General features: G+C 43.7%; 1 protein-coding gene across 3 annotated transcripts in view; it reads right to left on the bottom strand.

The window, feature by feature from the left end:
* Window positions 1-23,899, bottom strand: part of PRIM2 (DNA primase subunit 2) — a 208,905-nt gene that overhangs the window by 160,698 nt on the left and 24,308 nt on the right. For 2 of the 3 annotated variants that reach the window (XM_040428611.1, XM_040428612.1), the window contains exon 5: window positions 21,943-22,063. In XM_040428611.1, the coding sequence (XP_040284545.1) occupies window positions 21,943-22,063 (121 nt within the window). The remainder of the gene's footprint in view (window positions 1-21,942; window positions 22,064-23,899) is intronic. The other variant, XM_040428613.1, reaches the window with a different exon arrangement.

Below are 23,899 nucleotides of genomic sequence, written 5' to 3'. Positions count from 1 at the left end.
CTAGCCAAGCACCAGATTTATCATCCAGCCGGCGCGCCACCGTGATACATTTGGATCATCTTTAGACAGTTTGGCTAAAATTTAGACAGTGTACATTTAGACAGAGTAAGTAAATCTGCATTTATATTCAATATATAAAATTTCTGTTATACATATTTCAGGCCAGGCTGAGAAACATGCTGGGGGAGATTTATCAAAAGTGGTGTAAAGTAAGGGTGGATTTGATTTAAATCAAAATGATTTAAATCACGATTTAAATCACTAGTCAGTAAGGCTTGATTTAAATCATAGTTTTCTACATAAAGACTAATTCTTGCTGGTATAACTTATAATATGCAAGTAGATGAAGATTTAAACAACTTTTCATATTAGTTTGATTCTGCATTCGTAGGTTTGTAGAAGTTAGGATTAAGGTATTTTTCTCAACTCTGTTCATGTTATAACATTTTTGCTGTGAAGAAGAGGCATGTGATCTCTGCGGAGTCAAATTCAGTTTTGAGAACTTCAAAAGTAAACCAAGCATCAGTGATAATATCTTGTAGGCAGAGAAACTGCCCAATAATCTTACAAAAACCTCTGGAAGAGCATGACATTGTGAATGGATTAATGGAATTTATTTACCAAAAAAATTACACATATAGAAACATAGAATGTGTTGGCAGATAAGAACCATTCGGCCCATCTAGTCTGCCCAATATACTGAATACTATGGCCCTATATTATATGAAGGATGGCCTTATGCATATCCCATGCATGCTTAAAGGGAACCTGTTACCTGGATTTTGTGTATAGAGCTGAGGATATGGGTTGCTAGATCGCCGCTAGCACATCTGCAATATCCAGTCCCCATAGCTCTGTGTGCTTTTATTGTGTAAAAAAAAAAACGATTTGATACATATGCAAATTAACCTGAGATGAGTCCTGTCCCTGACTCATCTCACATACAGGACTCATCTCAGGGTAATTTACATATGTATCAAATTGATTTTTTTTTTTACACAGTAAAAACACACAGAGCTATGGGGACTGGATATTGCGGATGTGCTAGAGGCCATCTAGCAACCCATGTCCTCAGCTCTATACCCAAAATCCAGGTGACGGGTTCGCTTTAAACTCCTTCACTGTATTTGCAGCTACCACTTCTGCAGGAAGGCTATTCCATGCATCCACTACTCTCTCAGTAAAGTAATACTTCCTGATATTACTTTTAAACCTTTGCCCCTCTAATTTAAAACTATGTCCTCTTGTAGCAGTTTTTCTTCTTTTAAATATTCTCTCCTCTTTTACCTTATTGATTCCCTTTATGTATTTAGAAATTTCTATCATATCCCCTCTGTCTCGCCTTTCTTCCAAGCTATACATGTTAAGGTCCTTTAATCTTTCCTGGTAAGTTTTGTCCTGCAATCCATGTACCAGTTCAGTAGCTCTTCTCTGAACTGTCTCCAAAGTATCAATATCCTTCTGGAGATATGGTCTCCAGTACTGAGCACAATACTCCAAATGAGGTCTCACTAGTGCTCTGTAGAGCGGCATGAGCACCTCCCTCTTTCTACTGGTAATGCCTCTCCCTATACACCCAAGCATTCTGCTAGCATTTCCTGCTGCTCTATGACATTGTCTGCCTACCTTTAAGTCTTCTGAAATAATGACCCCTAAATCCCTTTCCTCAGATTTTATATTCTGCTCTTGGGTTTTTATGCCCCAGGTGCATTATCTTGCACTTATCAACATTAAATTTTAGTTGCCAGATTTTTGGCCATGCCTCTAGTTTTCCTAAATCCTTTTCCATTTGGTGTATCCCTCCAGGAACATCATCCCTATTACAAATTTTTGTGTCATCAGAAAAAAGACACACCTTACCATCGAGGCCTTCTGCAATATATATTAAACAATATGGGTCCCAGAACAGATCCCTGAGGTACCCCACTGGTAACAAGACTATGGTCTGTATATTCTCCATTGACTACAACCCTCTGTTGTCTGTCCCTCAGCCACTGCCTAATCCATTCAACAAAAGTCTACGTACAGCCTTATTCTACATAATTAAAAAACAAAATCTTTATTTCATGATGGAATAATCTTTGGATGGTAATATATTTTCCTCAAAAAGAATTTTATATAAAAAAAAATCCGATTTAAATCAAATAAATCCGATTTAAATCAAATAAATCCGATTTAAATCAAATAAATCCGATTTAAATCAAATAAATCCGATTTAAATAAAATAAAAAAATCGGATTTTTTTGATTTTTAAAAAAAAATCATTGATTTTTATCCACCGAGTAGAATTGACTTAGTTGTCCATAGCAACCAATCAGATTACACCTTGCATTTCCACAAAGGAGCTCGGAAAAAATGAAAGGTGGAATCTGATTGGCTGCCATGAGCAACTAAGGCTACTTTCACACTAGCATTTTTGCTGGATCCGGCAGGGCTCCGCAAAAACACTTTCGTTACTGATAATACAACCATCTGCATGCGGTTGTGTTATCTTTAACATAGCCAAGATGGATTTGTCATGAACTGTATTGAAAGTAAATGGAGGACAGATCCGTTTTCTATCGCGTCAGAGAAAACGAATCCATCCCCATTGACTTACATTGGGGGTCATGACGGATCCTTCTTGCTCCACATCCCAGGACGGAAAGCAAACTACAACATGTTGCAGTTTGCTCTCTAGTATGGGAACGCAACTAAACTGAACTGAATGTATTTTGGAGCATTCCGTTCAGTTTTGTCCCCACTGACAATGAATGGGGACAAAACGGAAGCGTTTTTTTTCCAGTACTGAGCCCCTATGACGGATCTCAATATCGGAAAACTAAAACGCTAGTGTGAAAGTAGCCCAAGCCAGTTTTTCTTTACACCAGCTTTGATAAATCTCCCCTATCCTTTGCACAAATTCACATACCACTGCAAATCTAGCCATGTGTTATTAGGTGAGGTAGTAATTCCCAAAGCTGCTTTGTACTGAAATATAATACATACATGGAAGAAATAGCTGGCAAGTCGGTAGACGCCCATTTTTACAAAGCAAATTGTATTTCACGTAGCCAGAAAGGAGTTCATTACATTTAGAAAAGACTCATCTATTACACGTTCCCCCCCGCATTCATGAATATTTTACTGGTGTGCAGTGATTAAGAAAGTGCGACACAAAGCAATTATCCGATAGGATCAGTGAGGTAGGATAATGAGAATCCCCACTATGGGGAAAAAAAATCACTAGTGGTGGAATTAAACATGTCAGAACATGTGCACGTCTTTCAACACCGGAAAAAACACCCAGGTTTCTTCCACCCGAGTGACATGGAACGAGTCTTTTCTGTAAAAAATTGAAATTTGTGCATGTAAATATGAATCAGTTTTATATGCAACTGCGTTCAGTGTTTGTTTTGTCTATCCAGATTGCATCCGTTTTTATGCACTTTTTTTTTTACGCAGTGTCTCCTAGCAACCATCAGCGAAAAATGGATAGCTCACAGATGCAGTCTGTATGCTGTTACTGCTGTTTCACTAACCCACTGACCAGAAAGGATCAGTTCTGTGAGACAAAACGACAGACAGAACATGTTGTGATTTTTCCTGAACGGACAGACTTAGACCTCATGCACACGACCGTTGTGTGCATCCGTGGCCGTTGTGCCATTTTCCGTTTTCTTTCGCGGACCCATTGACTTTCAATGGGTCCGTGGAAAAATCGGAAAATGCACCGTTTTGCAGCCGCATCCGTGTTTCCTGTCCGTCAAAAAAATATGACCTGTCCTATTTTTTTGACGGACAACGGTTCATGGACCCATTCAAGTCAATGGGTCCGTGAAAGAACACTGATGCACACAAGATTGGCATCGCGTCCGTGATCCGTGGCCGTAGGTTACTTTCATACAGACGGATCCGAAGATCCGTCTGCATAAAAGCTTTTTCAGAGATGAGTTTTCACTTCGTGAAAACTCATATCCGACAGTATATTCTAACACAGAGGCGTTCCCATAGTGATGGGGACGCTTCTAGTTAGAATATACTACGAACTGTGTACATGACTGCCCCCTGCTGCCTGGCAGCACCCGATCTCTTACAGGGGGCTGTGATCCGCACAATTAACCCCTCAGGTGCTGCACCTGAAGGGGTTAATTGTGCGGATCACAGCCCCCTGTAAGAGATCAGTGGCTGCCAGGCAGCAGGGGGCAGACCCCCTCCCTCCCCAGTTTTAATTTCATTGGTGGCCAGTGCGGCCCCCCCTCCCTCTATTGTAATATCATTGGTGGCCAGTGTGCGGCCTCCCCCGGCCCCCCCTCTCTGCCTTTATTGTATTATCATTGGTGGCCAGTGTGCGGCCCTCCCCCCCTCTATTGTATTAATATCATTGGTAGCCAGTGTGCGGCCTCCCCTCCCCTCTACTCTACCCCCCCCCCCCCCCCGATCATTGGTGGCAGCGGAGATTCCGATCGGAGTCCCAGTTTAATCGCTCTGGGGCTCCGATCGGTAACCATGGCAACCAGGACACTATGGTTACTTAGCAATATTACAATATTAGAAGCATCATACTTACCTGCTGCGCTGTCTGTGACCGGCCGGAAGCTCCTCCTACTGGTAAGTGACAGATCATTAAGCAATGCGCCGCACAGACCTGTTACTTACCAGTAGGAGGAGCTCCCGGCCGGTCACAGACAGCGCAGCAGGCAAGTATGATGCTTCTAATATTGCTAAGTAACCATGGCAACCAGGCCTGCAGTAGCGTCCTGGTTGCCATGGTTACCGATCGGAGCCCCAGCGTCCAATCGGAACTCTCCACTGCCACCAATGATCGGAAGGGGAGGGGGGGGGGGGGGGGGAGGCCGCACACTGGCCACCAATGATATTACAATAGAGGGAGGGGGGGGCCGCACACTGGCCACCAATGATTATATAATAAAGGGAGGGAGGGGGGCCGGGGGAGGCCGCACACTGGCCACCAATGATATTACAATAGAGGGAGGGGGGCCGCACACTGGCCACCAATGATATTACAATAGAGGGAGGGGGGGGCGGGGGGGCCGCACACTGGCCACCAATGATAATACAATAGAGAGAGGGAGGGAGCCGCACACTGGCCACCAATGATAATACAATAGAGGGAGGGAGGGGGGGCCGGGGGCCGCACACTGGCCACCAATGATATTCAAACTGGGGAGGGAGGGGGGTCTTCCCCCTGCTGCCTGGCAGCCCCTGATCTCTTACAGGGGGCTATGATCCGCACAATTAACCCCTCAGGTGCAGCACCTGAGGGGTTAATGGTGCGGATCACAGCCCCCTGTAAGAGATCGGGTGCTGCCAGGCAGCAGGGGGCAGTCCTGTACACAGTTCGTAGTATATTCTAACTAGAAGCGTCCCCATCACTATGGGAATGCCTCTGTGTTAGAATATACTGTCGGATATGAGTTTCACGATCTCATATCCGACAGTATATTCTAACATAGAGGCGTTCCCATGGTGATGGGGACGCTTCAAGTTAAAATATACCATCGGATTGGAGAAAACTCCGATCCGATGGTATAATAGGGACTCCTGACTTTACATTGAAAGTCAATGGGGGATGGATCCGTTTGAAATTGCACCATATTGTGTCAACATCAAACGGATCCGTCCCCATTGACTTGCATTATAATTCAGGACGGATCCGTTTGGCTCCGCACGGCCAGGCGGACACCAAAACGACTTTTTGTTCATGTCCGTGGATCCTCCAAAAATCAAGGAAGGCCCACGGACGAAAAAGCTGTCACGGATCACAAACAAACGGAACCCCGTTTTGTGGACCGTGAAAAAATACGGTCGTGTGCATGAGGCCTAAGGCTACATGCACAACACCTTATGTGTTTTGCGGTCCGCAAAAAAAACGGGTGACATCCGTATGTCATCCGTTAGTTTTTTTTTTGGCGGATCCATTGTAACAATGCCTAAAACGGACAAGTATAGGACATGTTCCATTTTTATTTTTTTGCTGGGCTACAAAACGGACCTACGGATGGGTCCACATCCTATCCGCAAAAAAAACTAAATGGACACGGAAACAAAATACGTTAGTGTGCATGGGGCCTTACATGTATGTATATACACTTTGAGATGTATGGGTCCGGGTTCAGTCCGGGCAAGCTCTGTTGTAAAAACGGATTGCATCTGGACGGAAATATCATCCATGTAAACGTAACCTTACTGTAGCATTCCTTAAAAATGAAAAAAAATATATACTATATTTCTTACTGAGAAATACCTGAAAGAAGCATCCACCTGAGATTCATTATTGAATTGGGTGGGTCGGTGAATGTCATAACTAGTCATTTACAAATTTACTAGCCAGCACCCTAAGGAAGCCACCACCTGATCAATATAAGCTTATGGTGACCTATTTGGTAATCAGGACACGTGTGCGCCCATAAATCTGCAAGAATTACCATGTGGATTTATGGACGTTTCTGCACCATGACCGCACCAAAATCCACAATTTCTAACAGAGGTTTTTGGTGCAGATTTGAGGCGGTTTTTCTGCAGATCTCACCTTTCATTAGAGGGTGTTTTTAAACGCTTTGCACCCCTCCACTGTTAACCAGCAATCAGCGGTCAGCCTGGCCGACTTTGCTAGGTTCGGTTAAGCAATTAGTTAGATCCGGTATTGGCTACTGTTCACTGAGTCCGATTTGCGGTGCCATTTGCTAATAATTTCAGCTGAGATTATAGGAGACGCGTAATGCGCCATTTTTATAGTGGGTTGACACTGCAATTCTCCCGCTACACTACATGGTTGTCTTGACAATCCTTCTCAGCTGGCATTCACGCTGCAGACGGCGGCACGGTAGTGTTCTGCCTTTACAGAAACAAGGGTGAGAGATAGTGCACATCTCTTTGCCCCTTGTAAATGTTCAAGCAAAACTCCAATCAGTGAAGTGGTGACTGTGCTTTTAAAATCCCCTTTTTTGGTTCTGATTATGATTAAATAAAGAGTACAAATTGCTCACACTTAGTATTTAGGGTTTTACATTCATCCAATAAAAGTGAAGTATTAATTTACACCTGGGTCAAGATAGGTTCTATTGCCTGTTTAGGCATTTGTAAATAAACTACTTTTATTATTTTCACTTTTTTAAATTTATTTTTTATCAAGTCTCACTTGGATCTTGACGATCCAGTGGGGCTAATGGCTTTACTATACTTTGCAATGCACTTGCATTGCAAATTATAGTACTATTAGATTTCCTGTAGATGGTAACACCGGACGCCTTTGCAAAGCAACGGCAACCATCGGGCACTGCCATCGCAGCGCAGCAGCCCCGATGGTTGAGAGAGGGAACCCCCTCCCTCTATTAACCCCATGGATGCCGCTGCAGCGGCATCTAAGGGGTTACAGCAGAGTGACAGCATGGAGCTGACACTCGCTGCTGATGGCGGTGGCTCAGGAACGGAGCCGCCGCCATCATCAAATACAGCAAGTGGACCGCATCGGGGGCAGGGGGCACAGATGAGGGGGAAGACAGCATCAGGCGCACAGTTGGGGGCCGGATACATGGGGGGGCCGCATCAGGGGCAGGGGGGACAGATGGAGGGACGGAAAAGCGCCTGCCCGGCAAAGAGGCAGGGCTCACGGGGGGGCACAGATGGGGCACGAGGACACATTACCTGATTTTAGGCTCTGATCTGCAGATCAGGCACTTTTACACTGCCGTGATCCGATTGGTTAGTCTGCACTGAACTGTATGCTGTCCGTGACAGCAGTAGGGCAGGGTCAGAAGCTTTAATACAAGCGCTGCAAAACGCTTAAAAAGAGCTGCCATTACGTCTATACACGTGCTAGCTGCACAGGTTATATGCAGATAGGACGTATATAGCCGTATGGCAGTCGGGAAGGGGTTAAGTATAAATAACCCTCTTTAAATATTTTATATGTAAAATTGGGAAACAAACATATTACCTATTGCCACGTCTGAAAAGTCCAAACTATTCAAATATTTAAAAAAAAATCAATGCGGTGAACGCCGTAACAGAAAAAAAAAAATAATAATCTATATCTATCTATCTATATTGCGTGATTCGCCATTTTTTTAGTTACCTTGTCCCCCCAAAATATAGGATAGGACTGTTTGATTATGGGTCGGATGTTCCATAAAATGCGGAATGCACATGGCTTTTTTAGCGTTTTATTTTTTTCGCGTGGAATCGAAAAGTATCAACTATCGCAATACTTTATGGTATCGAAATCAAATAAAAATTTCCAGATCGTGACAAGCCTAGTAGATATATTAACGTATTAGAGCCAATGTGGTGTCAAAAGCCATAAATTATGGCTTATGCTACAGTTAAGCCTTTTTGAGCTTCTCAACACTTAAAAGATAAAAAAAAAAAATACATATAAGTTTTAGCTCGTCTACGCTGGATTTGAACTGCACAAGACGGCTAGTAACACATGGCAGACATATGTAGAAGCCGCCTGTACCTGCATCACAGTCGTACTTCCACTACGGGTGCTTCTTAGGTAAGCTCAGCCAAAAGAACACTCTTTTTCCAGCATGACAAGGAGATCTACACTACGGTAGGTTTTCACTTTGTAGACAAAACACAATGCACCATGTGCAAATGTTAAAAAAAAAAAAAAAAAAAAAAACATTATTAAGAAAGTAGGATTTATTGTTATTCCAGATTTTTACATCAGGAAGCTCAAAAATGTATCTGTGACCAACGGACATCACTAAAGTAATTATGAACTTACTGTGTGAATGAACTTAGGAAAAACAAGCTGGCACATATTTCAGTCAGGTGCACAGACTGCAGGAGGATGCATTTACGGTAATTTATTTTTATAATGAAGCGTGGGACTGCAACCTTAATAGGGTTGTTGCGGGTATCGAAATTTCGATACCCAAATCAATGCTTTTGTCCCGGTATTGATAGGATACCGGGATTTCCATTTTTTCGATACTGGGCTGCGCTGTCAAGTATCACAGGACATGAGCGTGCTGCTGCTCTCAGCGCGCTCATGTTCTCTCAGCAGCACAGGGGAGAAGGAAGAAGTCTCTCCCTCCTCCCTGTGCTGCTGCTGCCACCAATTGGCAGAGAGGGGCGGAGGAGGGGAGAGAGGGGCGGAGGAGGGGAGAGAGGGGCGGAGGAGGGGAGAGAGGGGCGGAGGAGGGGAGAGAGGGGCGGAGGAGGGGAGAGAGGGGCGGAGGAGGGGTCGAGAGGGGCGGAGGAGGGGAGGGCGCACTGCGCCACCAATGATAGTACTTTTCATGGGTCCGGACTTTAAGCAGCAGGCTACACAGAGCGGCACCCAGAGATGTCCCAGCACTTACTATTATTCCTGGGTGCCGCTCCGTTCACCCGCTGTGCGCCTGTGCCCCATTACCGTCTCCTGCAGTCCTGCTCTATATGCTAATTACTATCGGAGCGATGGGGAGGAGACAGCAGCTTCTCTAGTGGGCGTTCCTTCTCCCATGGCTGTAGCGCTGTCCAATTACAGCGCAGGGAGAAGAAACGCCCACTAGAGAAGCTGCCGTCTCCTCCCCATCGCTCCGATAGTAATGAGCATATGGAGCAGGACTGCAGGAGACTGTAATGGGGCACAAGCAGACAGCGGGTGAACGGACCGGCGCCCAGGAATAATAGTAAGTGCTGGGACATCTCTGGGCGCCGCTCTGTGTAGCCTGCTGCTTAAAGTCCGAACCCATATAAGGTCGTCTTTAACTTTGAACACAGGAGGCAGGTGCCGGCAGCAGAATCACATAGCCGGCACCCTGCCTCTGACAGGGAGCTGCAATCGGCGGCAGTTAACCTCTCAGGTGCGGCACCTGAGGGGTTAACTGCCACTGATCTGCTGCCAGTACCCGCCTCCTGTATTAAGGGTTAATTATCAATGGTGGCGCAGTGCGCCTGCCCCTCAACCCCTTCCCCAGTATTATAATCATTGGTAGCAGTGCCCACAGGGTCCCCTCTCCCCTCCTCCTCATTGGTGGCAGTGGCAGCTTCTGATCGGAGCCCCAGCAGTGTAATCCTGGGTCTCCGATCAGTTACCATGGCAGCCAGGACGCTACTGAAGCCCTGGCTGCCATGGTAATCTCTCTGCTGCTGTGTGCACTATGCACCCTAATAGAGCTCTATTAGGGTGAATAGGACAAGGGATGAAAAGATCCCAGGATAGTTATTAAATAAACTGTCCAAAAAAAAAAAAAAATGGTTAAAAAAAAAAAACAAACACACCAAAATATTAAGTATAAATCACCCACTTTCCCAATTTTACATATAAAATATATAAACATTGCCACGTCCGAAAAGTCCAAACTATTAAAATATAAAAAAAATCTGCGCGGTTCGCCATTTTTTAAAATGCGGAATGCACGTGGCTTTTTTTGTTTATTGTAGCATACGCCCAGTCTTAATAAATCAGGGCCTAAATATCTAAACAATTGCAAGGAACATGGAGAATGCTGACAGGCCTACTACAAGTCAATGGGATCTATCAAACTGAAGCATCATCTCAATCTTCTTATTAAAGAGGACCTGTCATCACTACTGACATGTTTGTTTTAATTAATAATTGTATACCTCACAAAATAAAATTTCTGGAGCATCTGTATTGTATCGTTGTCCTGTTATGCCTCATAGAAACTTATGAATAAATTGACAACTGGGTGTTATTAGATAGGGGTGTGCCCCTACATTGTCTGCCACTGTCCAATTGGTGCTGCTAGTGTCAGACTGCATATGTAATGGGCAGTGGGTGTGGGATCATGGTGCCAACTAACCAATTTGGCTTTAAGCTATACCTAAGGGCATTATCCTGGCGGTTCCTTGTTTTCCCCCTTTAACCACTACACAGGGATTTGTTTTTGTAGTTGGCAGCTGACCCACAGGGTCAGAGATACGAATGCAAAGCACCAAGGGCTCAGGCAATATTCACAGGTAACAGGCCAAGGTCAGGGCAGAAAGAATGTGTGTGAGTAACCAAGAGACTAGTCTGAGGCCAGGACAGGCAGCATTGGGTCAGAATCAGTAATACTGTACAGGCAGAAGTTCGGTACATGGACAGATGGTCAGCATAGTGCACCTTCACTGGTAACTAGCAAACTAGGAAACTAATTGCTCAAGCACCTCTCCCTGGGGAAAGGTGCCTTAAAGAGGACCTTTCACCGATCATGACATTGTGAACTAAGTATCGTGACATATACAGCGGCGCCCAGGGATCTCACTGCACTTACTATTATCCCTGGGCGCCGCTCCGTTCTCCCGTTATGTCCTCCGGTATCTTCAGTCGCTTGGTTATAGTAGGCGGTGTCTGCCTTTGTTCTGTGGGCGTCTCCTTCTCCTAGGCTGTAGCGCTGGCCAATCGCAGTGCAGAGCTCACAGCCTGGGAGGTTTTTTTCTCCCAGGCTGTGAGCTCTGTGCTGCGATTGGCCAGCGCTACAGCCTAGGAGAAGGAGACGCCCACAGAACAAGGGCAGACACCGCCTACTATAACCAAGCGACTGAAGATACCGGAGGACATAAAGCGGGAGAACGGAGCAGCGCCCAGGGATAATAGTAAGTGCAGTGAGATCCCTGGGCGCTGCTGTATATGTCACGATACTTAGTTCACAATGTCAGGATCGGTGAAAGGTCCTCTTTAAAGGGGTTCCCTGGGAATTAAGAGAATGAAAATACTTAAATATTACTGTATTATAAATATATTCTGAAATACTTTTCATTATTTATAATAGCTCATTTTGTCTAGGGAGCAATCATCAGGGGAAACAAAATGGCCGCTGTGCCATTAGTTGGCACAAAACCTGTCCTGATCCCACATGAGGACAAGTTACTTCACAACACTGAGGTAAAGAGCTGCCTCATACTTTTCTCTACTTGTTCGGGATTATGATCCTAAATACAAATAAGAACTTTAGCTGAATCTCTGGGGAATTTAGTTCATGAGACGACATGAAGTACAGAGAGGAAGGACAGGCTGTGGTAATGTGGGGCTGTGGTAATGGAGACTATAAACAAGTGCTGCTGCTCATCAGCCACATCATAACCCTCCTCATCATCTCCATTCCCACAGAGATTCACCTGTATTTAAGATCATGATTCCTGACAAGCAGAGCAGAGGAGGATGAGGCAGCACTATCGCTCATTGTGGTTAAGTAACTTGTCCTCCTGTATGATTAGGACAGGTTTTGCGTGTACTGATAGGACGGCGGCCATTTTATTTCTCCTAATGATTGCTCCCTAGACAAAACAAGCCATTCTAAGTAATGAAAGGTATTTGTGAATATATTTATTATAAAATAATATTTAAGTATTTTCTTTTTTTTATTTATTCCTGTAGAATCCCTTTAGGTACCTATAGACGCCCAGCCATTGGCTGGTGAAAATACAGAACAGGTGTGCTGGGCCTTTAAGAGCAGGGAAGCCAGAGGAGAGCTGGCAGATGCTGGCCAACAGGCAGTATCAGAAGCATAAGTGAAGCAGCACCCGCAGAACAGCGGGACAGAAGTGGGCACAAAAAGAGTATAGTGGCATTTCGGTGATCAATATAGTCATTAATTTCTAGTAGGAATAACAGAGGAATGACACAATACAGATAAAAGATGCTCCTGCTTTGTTTTTTGTTTTCATGGAGAATACAAGTATTTGCTAAAAAAGAGATGTCAGGAAAAGTGACAGCTCCTTTAAAAGGACATGGAAATGTACAGTACCCTGTGATGGAAATGTGTGTTTTCCTTTAGTCTACATATTTTGTTCAGACTGCATTGAAAGGCAACCTACTAATACAGCATATGAATCAGTTATACAGCTTGTGAGGCTCTACAGCAGAGCAAGTGTATTCTGCTGCACTGAGGCATGTATTTCATTCCTGCAATGTACTGGGGCAGCTAACCACAGAAAAAAAAACAAAAAACTATATGAACAGACATAAAACACAATTCAAGAATTTTTTTTCTATACTTTTTATTTTTTAAGGTGAAGTAAATGACAAAGGCCATTAGCTATTAGTTACACTCTCCCTCTAGACCATTTTTATAAATATGATGTGCCGTCAGTGCCTGGCTAATGGTACAAGAGCTCCTCCTACTGATCACAAAATCACATGCAACGGGACTCACATTCTCTTCCTTATTTCAACATTTACCAGGTCTACAAAGCTGAACCCAGATGAGGAACCCCATATTTCAGTTTTCATTTTTAGGAATAAACCGTTACAGTTTGCATTTATCTCCAATTAAAAAAATCTAAGTTTTCCCACTGATTAAGAAATATTAATTAGATGTGATAAAACCGGTGTATACACTGCCTGCAATGTACAGGATTATCAACTATGTAAAATCCATGCTCCAGCTTCATTATGACACAGTCCCCTGCTTTCATAGACCCATTGCTCCTATTGGATATTACACATATTACAATCATTTTTCCACATTTAACTTAAAGGGAATCTGTCACCTAGTTTGAGCAAATTAAGCTGTTACCATTGCAAAGTTCATTAAACTACCTTAATTCCAGCAAGGGTCTTCTTTCTTTTATTCATGTTGTCATTTAGATAAAAAAGCAATTTTTCAGATATGCTAATGAACCTTCAAGGTGCCCAGAGGGGCGTTATTCCTCTCCTCTAGAGCCCAGTAACGCCCCCCTGCAGTGCCCAGCACGCCTCTTCATAAATACATTTCCTCCCACAGCCGAGCCGAACGGCGCCTCCCCCTCTGCTACGTCATATAATTTATTCAACAGACGAACCTTGCTTCATCCTTTCTTGCCCATGAAATCTCACACAGCCGCAGTATTGCCGACTGCCTGCGCCTGTCCGATCCTACGGCTCCTGAGGCAACAGCGCTCTGATTACGTCACTGGGCTCGGCGGATGCCAAGTGACACTATTGAGGCTGTTGCCCTCAGGAGCCGTAGGATCGGACAGGCGAAGGCAGTCGGCGATACTGCGGCTGTGCGAGATTTCATGGGCAAGAAAGGATAAAGCAAGGTTCGGCTGTTGAATGAATGATGAGACGTAGCGGAGGGGGCGGCGGCGTTCGGCTCGGCTGTGGGAGGAAATGTATTTATGAGGAGGAGTGCTGGGCACTGCAGGGGGGCGTTACTGGGCTCTAGAAGAGAGGAATAACGCCCCTCTGGGCACCTTGAAGGTTCATTAGCAGATCTGAAAAATTGCTTTTTTATCTAAATGACAACATGAATAAAAGAAAGAAGACCCTTGCTGGAATGAAGGAAGTTTATTGAACATTGCAATGGTAACCGCTTAATATGCTCAAACTAGGTGACAGATTCCCTTTAATTAAGGAATCCCTATATACAAGGCCTGCAACAATGTCATCAATTACTGCTAGTATCCTTACTTGGCTTTGCGTTACCACGTGAAATTTCTCTTTCTTAGGCCTCATGCACACGGCCGTGTTCCGCGGCCGAGAGCGGTCCGTGGTAGCCCGGCTGGGATTCCTGCTGACAGCAGGAGCGCACGGCGTCATTGGTTGCTATGACGCCGTGCACTTCATGCCGCCGCTGCTGTACAGTGATACACTGGTATGATCTATACCAGTGTATCACTGTACAGCAGCGGCGGCATGAAGCGCACGGCGTCATAGCAACCAATGACGCCGTGCGCTTCTGCTGTCAGCAGGAATCCCGGCCGGGTTACCAAGGACCACTCTCGGCCGCGGAGCACGGCCGTGTGCATGAGGCCTTACACTGCAAATTACACAACTGTATAGTAACAAACAGTGCTATTTTCTATGGTTACAGTGGATGCAATAATCCCATTATACATAAAAGTTGGCATTTTTAACCCTTGGTAATCAGCTGTTAAGCCAGGGGCATCATCAACACAGGGGAAAATGTAATGTAATGTGAAAAGTTCTTTAACCCTATCAAGACCAGACCAATTTTCATTTTTCCCTCCCCGTTTTCCAAGACCCATAACTTTTTTTTTATTTTTCTATTTATGGTCACATAGCAATACGATGTCCTGTTTTTTGCCGGACAAGCTGAGTCTTTTAATTGCACCAATTTACCTCATCTTATATGGATCATTACGATTACAGTGATACTAACACTATATAGCTTTTATTACTTCTACTCTTGTAAATAATCAAAACCTCTTCTGCATTGCCATATTCTGACACTCATAACTTTTTGATATTTCCATTTGTTTAAGGGGTAATTTTTCCATTGGGATACACTTTTTAATAGTAACACTCTGGGCTGCTTTTATAAAAAAAAAATAATAATAATGTATTCAAATTATATTTAGGAGACACAGTGAAAAATTAAGTGATTCAACTTAGTTGGAATTTTTTTCCAATACAGCATTCACCGTACAAGTTTAAAACATTTAACCCCTTCCAGCAAAAGCCAGTTTGGACCAAATGCCGAAAACACAATTTTTCAAATCTGACATGTGTCTCTATGTGGTAATAACGCAATTCTGAGGCGGTAGTCTCCTTACACATTGTTTTACCTTTATGTATAAAAAAATATATATAAATCCCAAATTTAAAGAAAAATTTTGCAATTTTCTAAATTAGAATTTCTCTGGTTTTAAGACAAAATAGTCATTAATTAACATTCACCAGCCTAGATAATTTTAAATGTCATTTTATTTTTGTAGGATGTTATAAGGCTTAGAATTTTGAGTTTTTACCAATTCAGTTCAGAAGTCACTTTAAGGGGCTTAGGCTAATTTCATGTCTGCAGCAGACATTCCAGCAGGCTGTTCCGGCAGAGAACAGCTTGCCGGAATTCTCCGGATCTAGCACCGCCAGATGCGGACGGAATGGCCGCTGGCACCATTAACTATATTAGGATCTGGCGGAGATACAGCTGCAATTCGGCAAGAATTAGCTAACTGTTGCACCGCATTCTGCCCCTGAAATACTCCTAATATAGTTGTCTTTCAGCTTAATAAATGACCCCCAAAGTGCCCAGCAAAGCGTTTCCAAACTTTCAAAGAACCGAAGACCGCCTATTCAGATAGACCAAGCCTGCCTACTGCAAGATCACTGCGCTCCCACAGTGATGAGGCTAGTGGCGCTGTGCATGTGCAGTACATAGAGTAAGGCCTATGCCCTTACTATGTATTGTGGTGCACAGGCAGATACCAGAGAGGCGACCTCACAGACAGAGGGGAAGGGTGTTAGAAGCACACAGGGGAGATACTGGGTTCTCTGAATAGGCTGGCTTGGGATCTCGGGATTTTTGGAAACGTCCTACTAGGCACTTTGTACCTAATTTTCACATAAAACAAACATTTTCTGGCAATAGCAAATGCACAAAACTATACCAAAGGTATGTTTTTAACCACGTTTGAGTCCACCAAAGCACTGTAGCATTAATTATACAGGCCAAATACTGGTAACATTATTCCAATCAGTAGTGAGCCAAGATCCCAGAACACAATGTCATCCTCTTACAATACATTCCTGATCAAAAGTTTAAGACCACTGGAAAAATGGCAAAAAATCATATTTAGCATGGCTGGATCTTAACAAGGTTCTAAGTAGAGCTGCAACATGCAACAAGAAGAAATGGGAGTGAGACAAAACATTTTTTGAGCATTCAATTTAATGAAAACAACGAATAAACTGAAATAGGCTGTTTTTCAGCTGATAAAGTTTAGGACCACATGCCTTTAAAAGGCCAAATCTGTGCAAAGATGAGGATTCAGTGTCATTTTCTGTCAGGTAGTCACATGTTGTGATGGCAAAGGCAAAAAAACTCTCCCTTTTTGAACGTGGTCGGGTTGTTGAACTGCATAAGCAGGGTCTCTCACAGCGCGCCATCGCTGCTGAGGTGGGACGCAGTAAGACAGTCATTTGGAATTTCTTAAAATGATCCTGAGGGTTATGGAACAAAAAGGTCAAGTGGAAGACCCAAAAAAATTTCATCAGCACTGAGCCGGAGGATCCAATTGGCTGTCCGTCAAGACACTGGACAATCCTCGACCCAAATTAAGGCCCTTACTGGTGCTGACTGCAGCCCCATAACCATCAAACGGCATCTGAGACTGAAGGGCTTCAAAAACAAAAAAATGTCTTCAAAGACCTAGTCTCCCTGAACGCCACAGAACTGCTCGTTTGGACTTTGCAAGAGAGCACCAAACATGGGACATTCAAAAGGTGGAAGAATGTTTTATTCTCTGATGAGAAAAAAATTAACCTTGATGGTCCTGATTGTTTCCAACGTTACTGGCATGACAAGCAGATCCCACCTGAGATGTTTTCTACGCGCCACAGTGGAGGGGGCGCCATAATGGTCTGGGGTGCTTTTCCCTTCAGTGGAACAATGGAGCTTCAGGAAGTGTAGGGGCGTCAAACGGCCGCTGGCTATGTCCAGATGTTGCAGAGAGCATTCCTCATGACTGGGGGCCCTCGTCTGTGTGGTAACGACTGGGTTTTTCAACAGCACAATGCTACAGTACACAATGCCCGCAGGACAAGGGACTTCTTCCAGGAGAATAACAGCACTCTTTTGGCCCATCCTGCATGTTCCCCTGATCTAAATCCAATTGAGAACCTTTGGGGATGGATGGCAAGGGAAGTTTACAAAAATGGACAACAGTTCCAGACAGTAGATGGCCTTCGTGCGACCGTCTTCACCACTTGGAGAAATGTTCCCATTCACCTCATGGAAACACTTGCGTCAAGCATGCCAAAACAAATTTTGGAAGTGATAAACAATAAAGGCGGAGCTACTCATTACTGAGTTCATGTTTTAGAAGTTGGATTTCTGTTTTGAGGCGGTTTAGTTTTTTTTTGGAGGTTTGGTCCTAAACTTTTGATCAGCTGAAAAACAGCCTGTTTCAGTTTATTCGTTGTTTTCATTAAATTGAATGCTCAAAAAATGTTTTGTCTCACTCCCATTTCTTCTTGTTGCATGTTGAAGCTCTACTTGGAAACTTGTTAAGATCCAGCCATGCTAAATATGATTTTTTGCCATTTTTCAAGTGGTCTTAAACTTTTGATCAGGACTGTATATCAAAAGATCATTCTAAATGGGATCCCAACAAGTAAGGGGCTGTACACATTAACGGTTGCCAATACTCCTGTCAGAAAATGACCTTCTGTGGGAATAAGCCTGCTTTCAGTGATCAATGGCGGATTACAATAAGGCCATTTTGGGTAGCAGCCAGGGGCCCGAGGCTCCAGGGTGGCCCATGGCTGCCCAAAGTGCAGATCAAAGTCTTCCTGCAGGATCAGGCTGGTGAAGAGAGAGGCCTTTCTCTACTGTATAGCTGCACGACACCTCTCCCACACCTTAAAGGACTTAGACGTCAGTTCTCCCTGCATCAAAAGATAAAGGCTCCTGTGTACAAAGTAAGTGGAAGTGTGTATGCTTATATAGATGTGTGTAAATATGTTAAAGATATATATGTGTAATGTCTGTATGTATATAAATTATTCATATGTGCATATAAACTTATATATGTCTCTATATCTCTGAAGGTTCTCATTCATCCAGGTCACAGTATATCTTTCAGAAATGCTCCTCTCCCCCTACCCGTCTGTTACTTAGGCTACTTTCACACTAGCGTTCGGGGCTCCGCTTGTGAGTTCCGTTTGAAGGCTCTCACAAGCGGCCCCGAACGGATCCGTCCAGCCCTAATGCATTCTGAGTGGATGCGGATCCGCTCAGAATGCATCAGTCTGGCAGCGTTCAGCCTCCGCTCCGCTCAGCAGGCGGACACCTGAACGCAGCTTGCAGCGTTCGGGTGTCCGCCTGGCTGCGCGGAGGCAAACGGATCCGTCTAGACTTACAATGTAAGTCAATGGGGACGGATCCGTTTGAAGATGACACAGTATGGCTCAATTTTCAAACGGATCCGTCCCCCATTGACTTTCAATGTAAAGTCAAAACGGATCCGTTTGCATTATCATGAACAAAAAAAAAAAATATATATATTTTTTTTTTGTTCATGGTTATGCAAACGGATCCGTTCTGAACGGATGCAAGCGTTTGCATTATAGGAGCGGATCCGTCTGTGCAGACACCAGACGGATCCGCTCCTAACGCAAGTGTGAAAGTAGCCTAAGTTCATGCTCATTGTACTTGTTTTTTAGAAAAGGAATGTATACTCCCTCTGTGTACATTGCCATGGATTTAAATTCAAATGAATGATAAGTCAAAACAACTGGACTTGTATTTTTTCTTCAAGATAGTCATCTGACTGGCTTTCTCAATTACCATGGCTTGTACAAGAAATACTGGTGACCCGTGCTTCTGTCATGGAGGCAAGATGTTGTACCCACTGAAGCAGCATGTACTTCATGTTTTGGAATTTTAACCCAGGCGTCATCCACATATCTGAATCATTGGCTGTCTGCTTTAAAGCTGGCAACTCACTGAGGCAGCAACTGGTTCACCTAAAAGATCTTACGCAACACAGAAAGAACAATACTATGTATGCAGTCCATTCTGGAACAGTCAAAAGGGCACTCTTTTAGCCTGAATTAAGCCTACAGAAAATTTGATTTACGAGTTGGAAGATGCAAACGTCATCGCCCAATGTGAATGATTGGGGACCAAGCCTGGACAACAGCCTGGGCCTTTGGGCCACTTTATTCACCCTAATAGTGGGTTTGCGGTCAGCCAAGCTGCAGTTGGTCCATGAAATGCATTTGACACGCAGTGTTTGTTTCACAGAACACACTCGCTTATGACGCTGGGCGCTTTGTGCTGCCGCAGTACAGTAATACACTCCTATAAATCATAAGAGTATTACTATTCTGCGGCGGCACAAAGCGCGCGGCGTCATAGCAACAAATGACGCAGTGCGCTCCTGCACTAAGCAGGATGCCAGTCCGGTATCTCACGGACCATGTTCCACGGATGTGTGAATGAAGCCTAAGGCATACTGAAATCCAACACACCCGATCCTTCTTTCCTCCAACATCTGCCGTCAAGTGAGTCATGAAGTTCCCAAATACATTAGAGCAACTTTATTTAGACACCAAGCCACAATAAAAGCCCACAACATAACCTGCCTAGTTTACAACAGATAATCAAAGTTTTATCACATACGCAAATAACATATGATGTATAGAAAGGGGTTCTCACTGCAAATATTTGATACCTACAATTACTGTATGATCTCCTACAGCCATGTTCTATACCTGATAAACTGTTAAATAGTCATATTGTACGGTTTACCTTTTTTATAATATACCTGACAGAATGCGATATAGCTATAGTCTACAGTTTACCTCTTTTATACTATACCTGATTAGGGTTGTTTGATACCAAAATTTTGATACAATTTCTATACCAAAAAAAAAAGGATTGCGATCCTCGATACCACACGAAAAAAATAAACCAAGAAAGCAGTGTGCATTCCGCATTTTATGGAACGTCCGGCCCATAATCAAACAGTCCGATCCTATTTTTAGAGGGACAAGGTGACAAAAAAAAAAATATGGCAAATCGAGCGTTCTTTATTTTTTCTGTTATGGTGTTCACCACATAGGAGATATTTTTTTGGTATTTTAATAGTCCAAATTTTTTTGGGCGTGGCGATATGTAATATATTTATTGTTTATATATTTTATATGTAAAATTGGGAAAGAGGGTGATTTAAACTTAATATTTTGGTGTTATCTAATAACTATTTCCCCCTTAGGGGCAAGAACCTGGGTTCTTTTCATCACTTGTCCTATTCACCCTAATAAAGCTCTATTTGGGTGAATAAAATCTCACACTCTCCCTGCTGTCCTGTGCATAGAAAACACAGCAGCAGGGAGATTACCATGGCAGCCACGTCAGTAGCGTCCTGGCTGCCATGGTAACCGATCGGAGCCCCAGGATTACACTGCTGGGGCTCTGATCAGAACCTGCCACTGTACCACCAATGAGGAGGAGGGGACCCTGTGGCCACTGCCACCAATGATTATAATACTGGGTGGGTTGGGGGGTGCACTGCGCCACCAATAAAGAGGAGTAACCTTTTAACACAGGAGGCTGGTACCAGCTGCAGAATCACATAGCCGGCACCCGACCTCTATGACAGGGCACTGCGATCTGCGGCAGTTAACCCCTCAGGTGTGGCACCTGAGGGGTTAAACTGCCGCGAATTGCAGCGCCCTGTCATAGAGGTCGGGTGCCGGCTATGTGATTCTGCCGACGGCACAGCCGCCTATATTTGTATTAATGGGCGAGTTATCATTGGTGGCACAGTGGCCACAGCCCCTCCCCTCCTCCCTCTTTTTAATGGCAGCAGCAGCACAGGGGGGAGGGAGAGACTCCTTCTCTCCTGTGCTGCTGAGAAGAACATGGTGCGTGCTGAGGGCAGCGTGCACCGTATTCTCTGATACTAGGCTGCCTAGTATCAGTAAATGTCAAATCCCGGTATCAAATCTATACCGGTACAGAAGTATCAATTAGGTATCGATAATTCGATACCCGCTACAACCCTATACCTGATACACTGTGATATAGCCATATTCTATGGTTTACCTTTTTTTATACTATACCTGATTGACTTATATAGCCATAAAGAATGGTTTACCTCTTTTATACTACACCTGAAACACTGTGATATAGCAATATTCTACGGTTTACCTTTTTTTTATACTAGTTCTATTAAAAATTTTAATGCAACCGTTCTATTAACTGTATACAAGAGAGTAACTGACATCTTTGAAAGGTGAAGAAAAGTACACTACATAAAAAGAATCCATGGTGCCAGGAATAGTGCAGGATTGATCTGAAGAGTAAGATCTCAATCTGAGCTTTAGCTAAAGCTCAATAAAACTGTCTACAAATTCCAGAAGATGTCAAGGATTGCTGTACAGTTCGGACTATTGATTTTTATTTAGGTCAAAGAGTTTTTATGTTAAAATACCCAAGTGTCAAATGCCGAGGTCATTACAATTACAGTCAAGATGGCCAAAAGATGAGCTGTATGGTTTATTTATACCAAACATGCAAGCATATACCCCACCATAGAGTTACTTACAGCAACATACTCCATATCATTGAATTTAAGAATGTCTTGGATTTTTTCTTTTGGTAAAAGGCTGAAGCGAAATTTGAACAAGTCCATTTCCTGTTGTATGAACCATCGTCTTAAGTCTTCCCTAAAAACAAAAAAAAAGTGCATTATAATATAAGCAAATAATCGTAATTTTTACAAGTCACTTTCCACAGCCATCAGACTAGTACAAACAAAACACATTTACGCCACTATTAAGGGCTCTTTCACATGAGCAGATGCCGTGCGGGTAATCCGTTGCGTGAAAGAGTGCCAAACCCCACTCCAGACAGCAGAGACATGGAGCATTAACATGATTGATAATGCTCTGTGCTTCTCTGTGATCTTTTTACTACAAAATCACAGTGAGATAAAGTTGTCACCGTGATTTTGTAGTAAAAAGGTCACAGAGAGGTACGGAGCATTATCAATCATGTTAATGCTCCGTGTCTCTGCTGTCCGGAACAGGGCTTGGCTCTCTTTCACGCAGCGGATTACCCGCACGGCATCTGCTCCTGTGAAAAAGCTTTAAGAGTACAATCACCTAGGCTCCATGGCAGACAAAGCAATAGCAGATCAATGGTGCTGTGCAGGTTGCACCGTATGTATATATTGCGTTTACCAGTTGCCTGAATTACTTTCGTAAAATAAAAAAGTAGACCATTTCTTAGTATACCAGAAATGTGCATCTTTCATTTCACCATGGTCATTTTAGTAGTGAGCAGTGAATGTAAAAATAGCTCTACTCTTAGATGTGTCAGAAATGTAGCCCTCTCCCTCTTTAAGGCTAGGGCTACACTGGAATGACAGTCTATGGTAGTTCTTCATCAGGATTAACAGGAGCCAAGTGACAGCATGTGGTAGGAGAGATGAGCAGTGCTATGTAGGTACTACTTATCTTTCATGAAGAAACTCTACACCCTATGATCAGGGATCTCACCAGTGGCTCCTAATATTCTTACAATTTACATACACACAGATTTAACAATGTTTTATCTTGATATTCATAATGCAATACATACACAATTGCTGCAAATTTTACATTGACTTTCAGTGCATTTTGTAGAGTTAAAGGGGTTTTCCCGGATCCTCAGGAAAGGTCATTACTATGTTAAGATACCATTGAAGTGAACGGGAACTGAGCTGCAGTAACCCAGCATGGCCACTACACTTTAAACAGAGCTGTGCTTCCTATTACATTGAAAGGCTAGTCCCAACACCAATGGCTGCAGGGAACAGCTGATCAGTGGGGTTGCAGGGTATCCTCACTGATCAGATATTACCTGTCGTTCTTTTACCCACAGGAAAGTGATTTTATAACTGATTGCTGGGGTCCGACCACTGGACACCCACTGATCCAGAATGGGGCAGCAGCGCACATTCACAACTTTACTATCCATTTGAAAGGGGGAACGTAGCCCCTGTTCTCAAGATTAGTGGGGGTGCCAGCCCTGACCTTGGACCCGTATCAAGGATTCGCACATTACTAGTATTGCCTGATCCCTTGGTGTTTTGGACCAGTGTCTCTGACCCCCCGTGTGTTACAGGTCAACTACACTGGGACTATTCCAAAAGGTAACAGCATGGTGGCTCCCCTGCTGCGAAGACCATATCCCTACATAGGGGTTACAGGATGAATACAAGGGGACCACCAGAACAATATCCTCAGAAATAGTCCAAAGTCAAAGCTGTTAGTTGGCACAGTGGATCCACAAGCATTTTCCATATGCATAACATGCATTATACAGACTCTGTGTTGTTGTTGTTTGACTAAGCAGTACAACAACTACAGGCGGACGGGACAGATCGAGACCCATTCAACTTGAAGGGGTCCGTGATCCGTCCACACCGCAAAAAAATAGAACATGTTCTATTTTTTGCGGTGCAGAGGCACAGACAAACACCACGGAAGCACTCCTTAGTGCTTCCGTGCCTCCGTTCC

This window comes from Bufo bufo, chromosome 4 (assembly GCF_905171765.1).
Source record: "Bufo bufo chromosome 4, aBufBuf1.1, whole genome shotgun sequence".
NCBI classification, from domain to species: Eukaryota; Metazoa; Chordata; class Amphibia; order Anura; family Bufonidae; genus Bufo; species Bufo bufo.
Note: the sequence above shows the minus strand (reverse complement) of the source record. Positions and strands in the feature narration are given on the sequence as shown.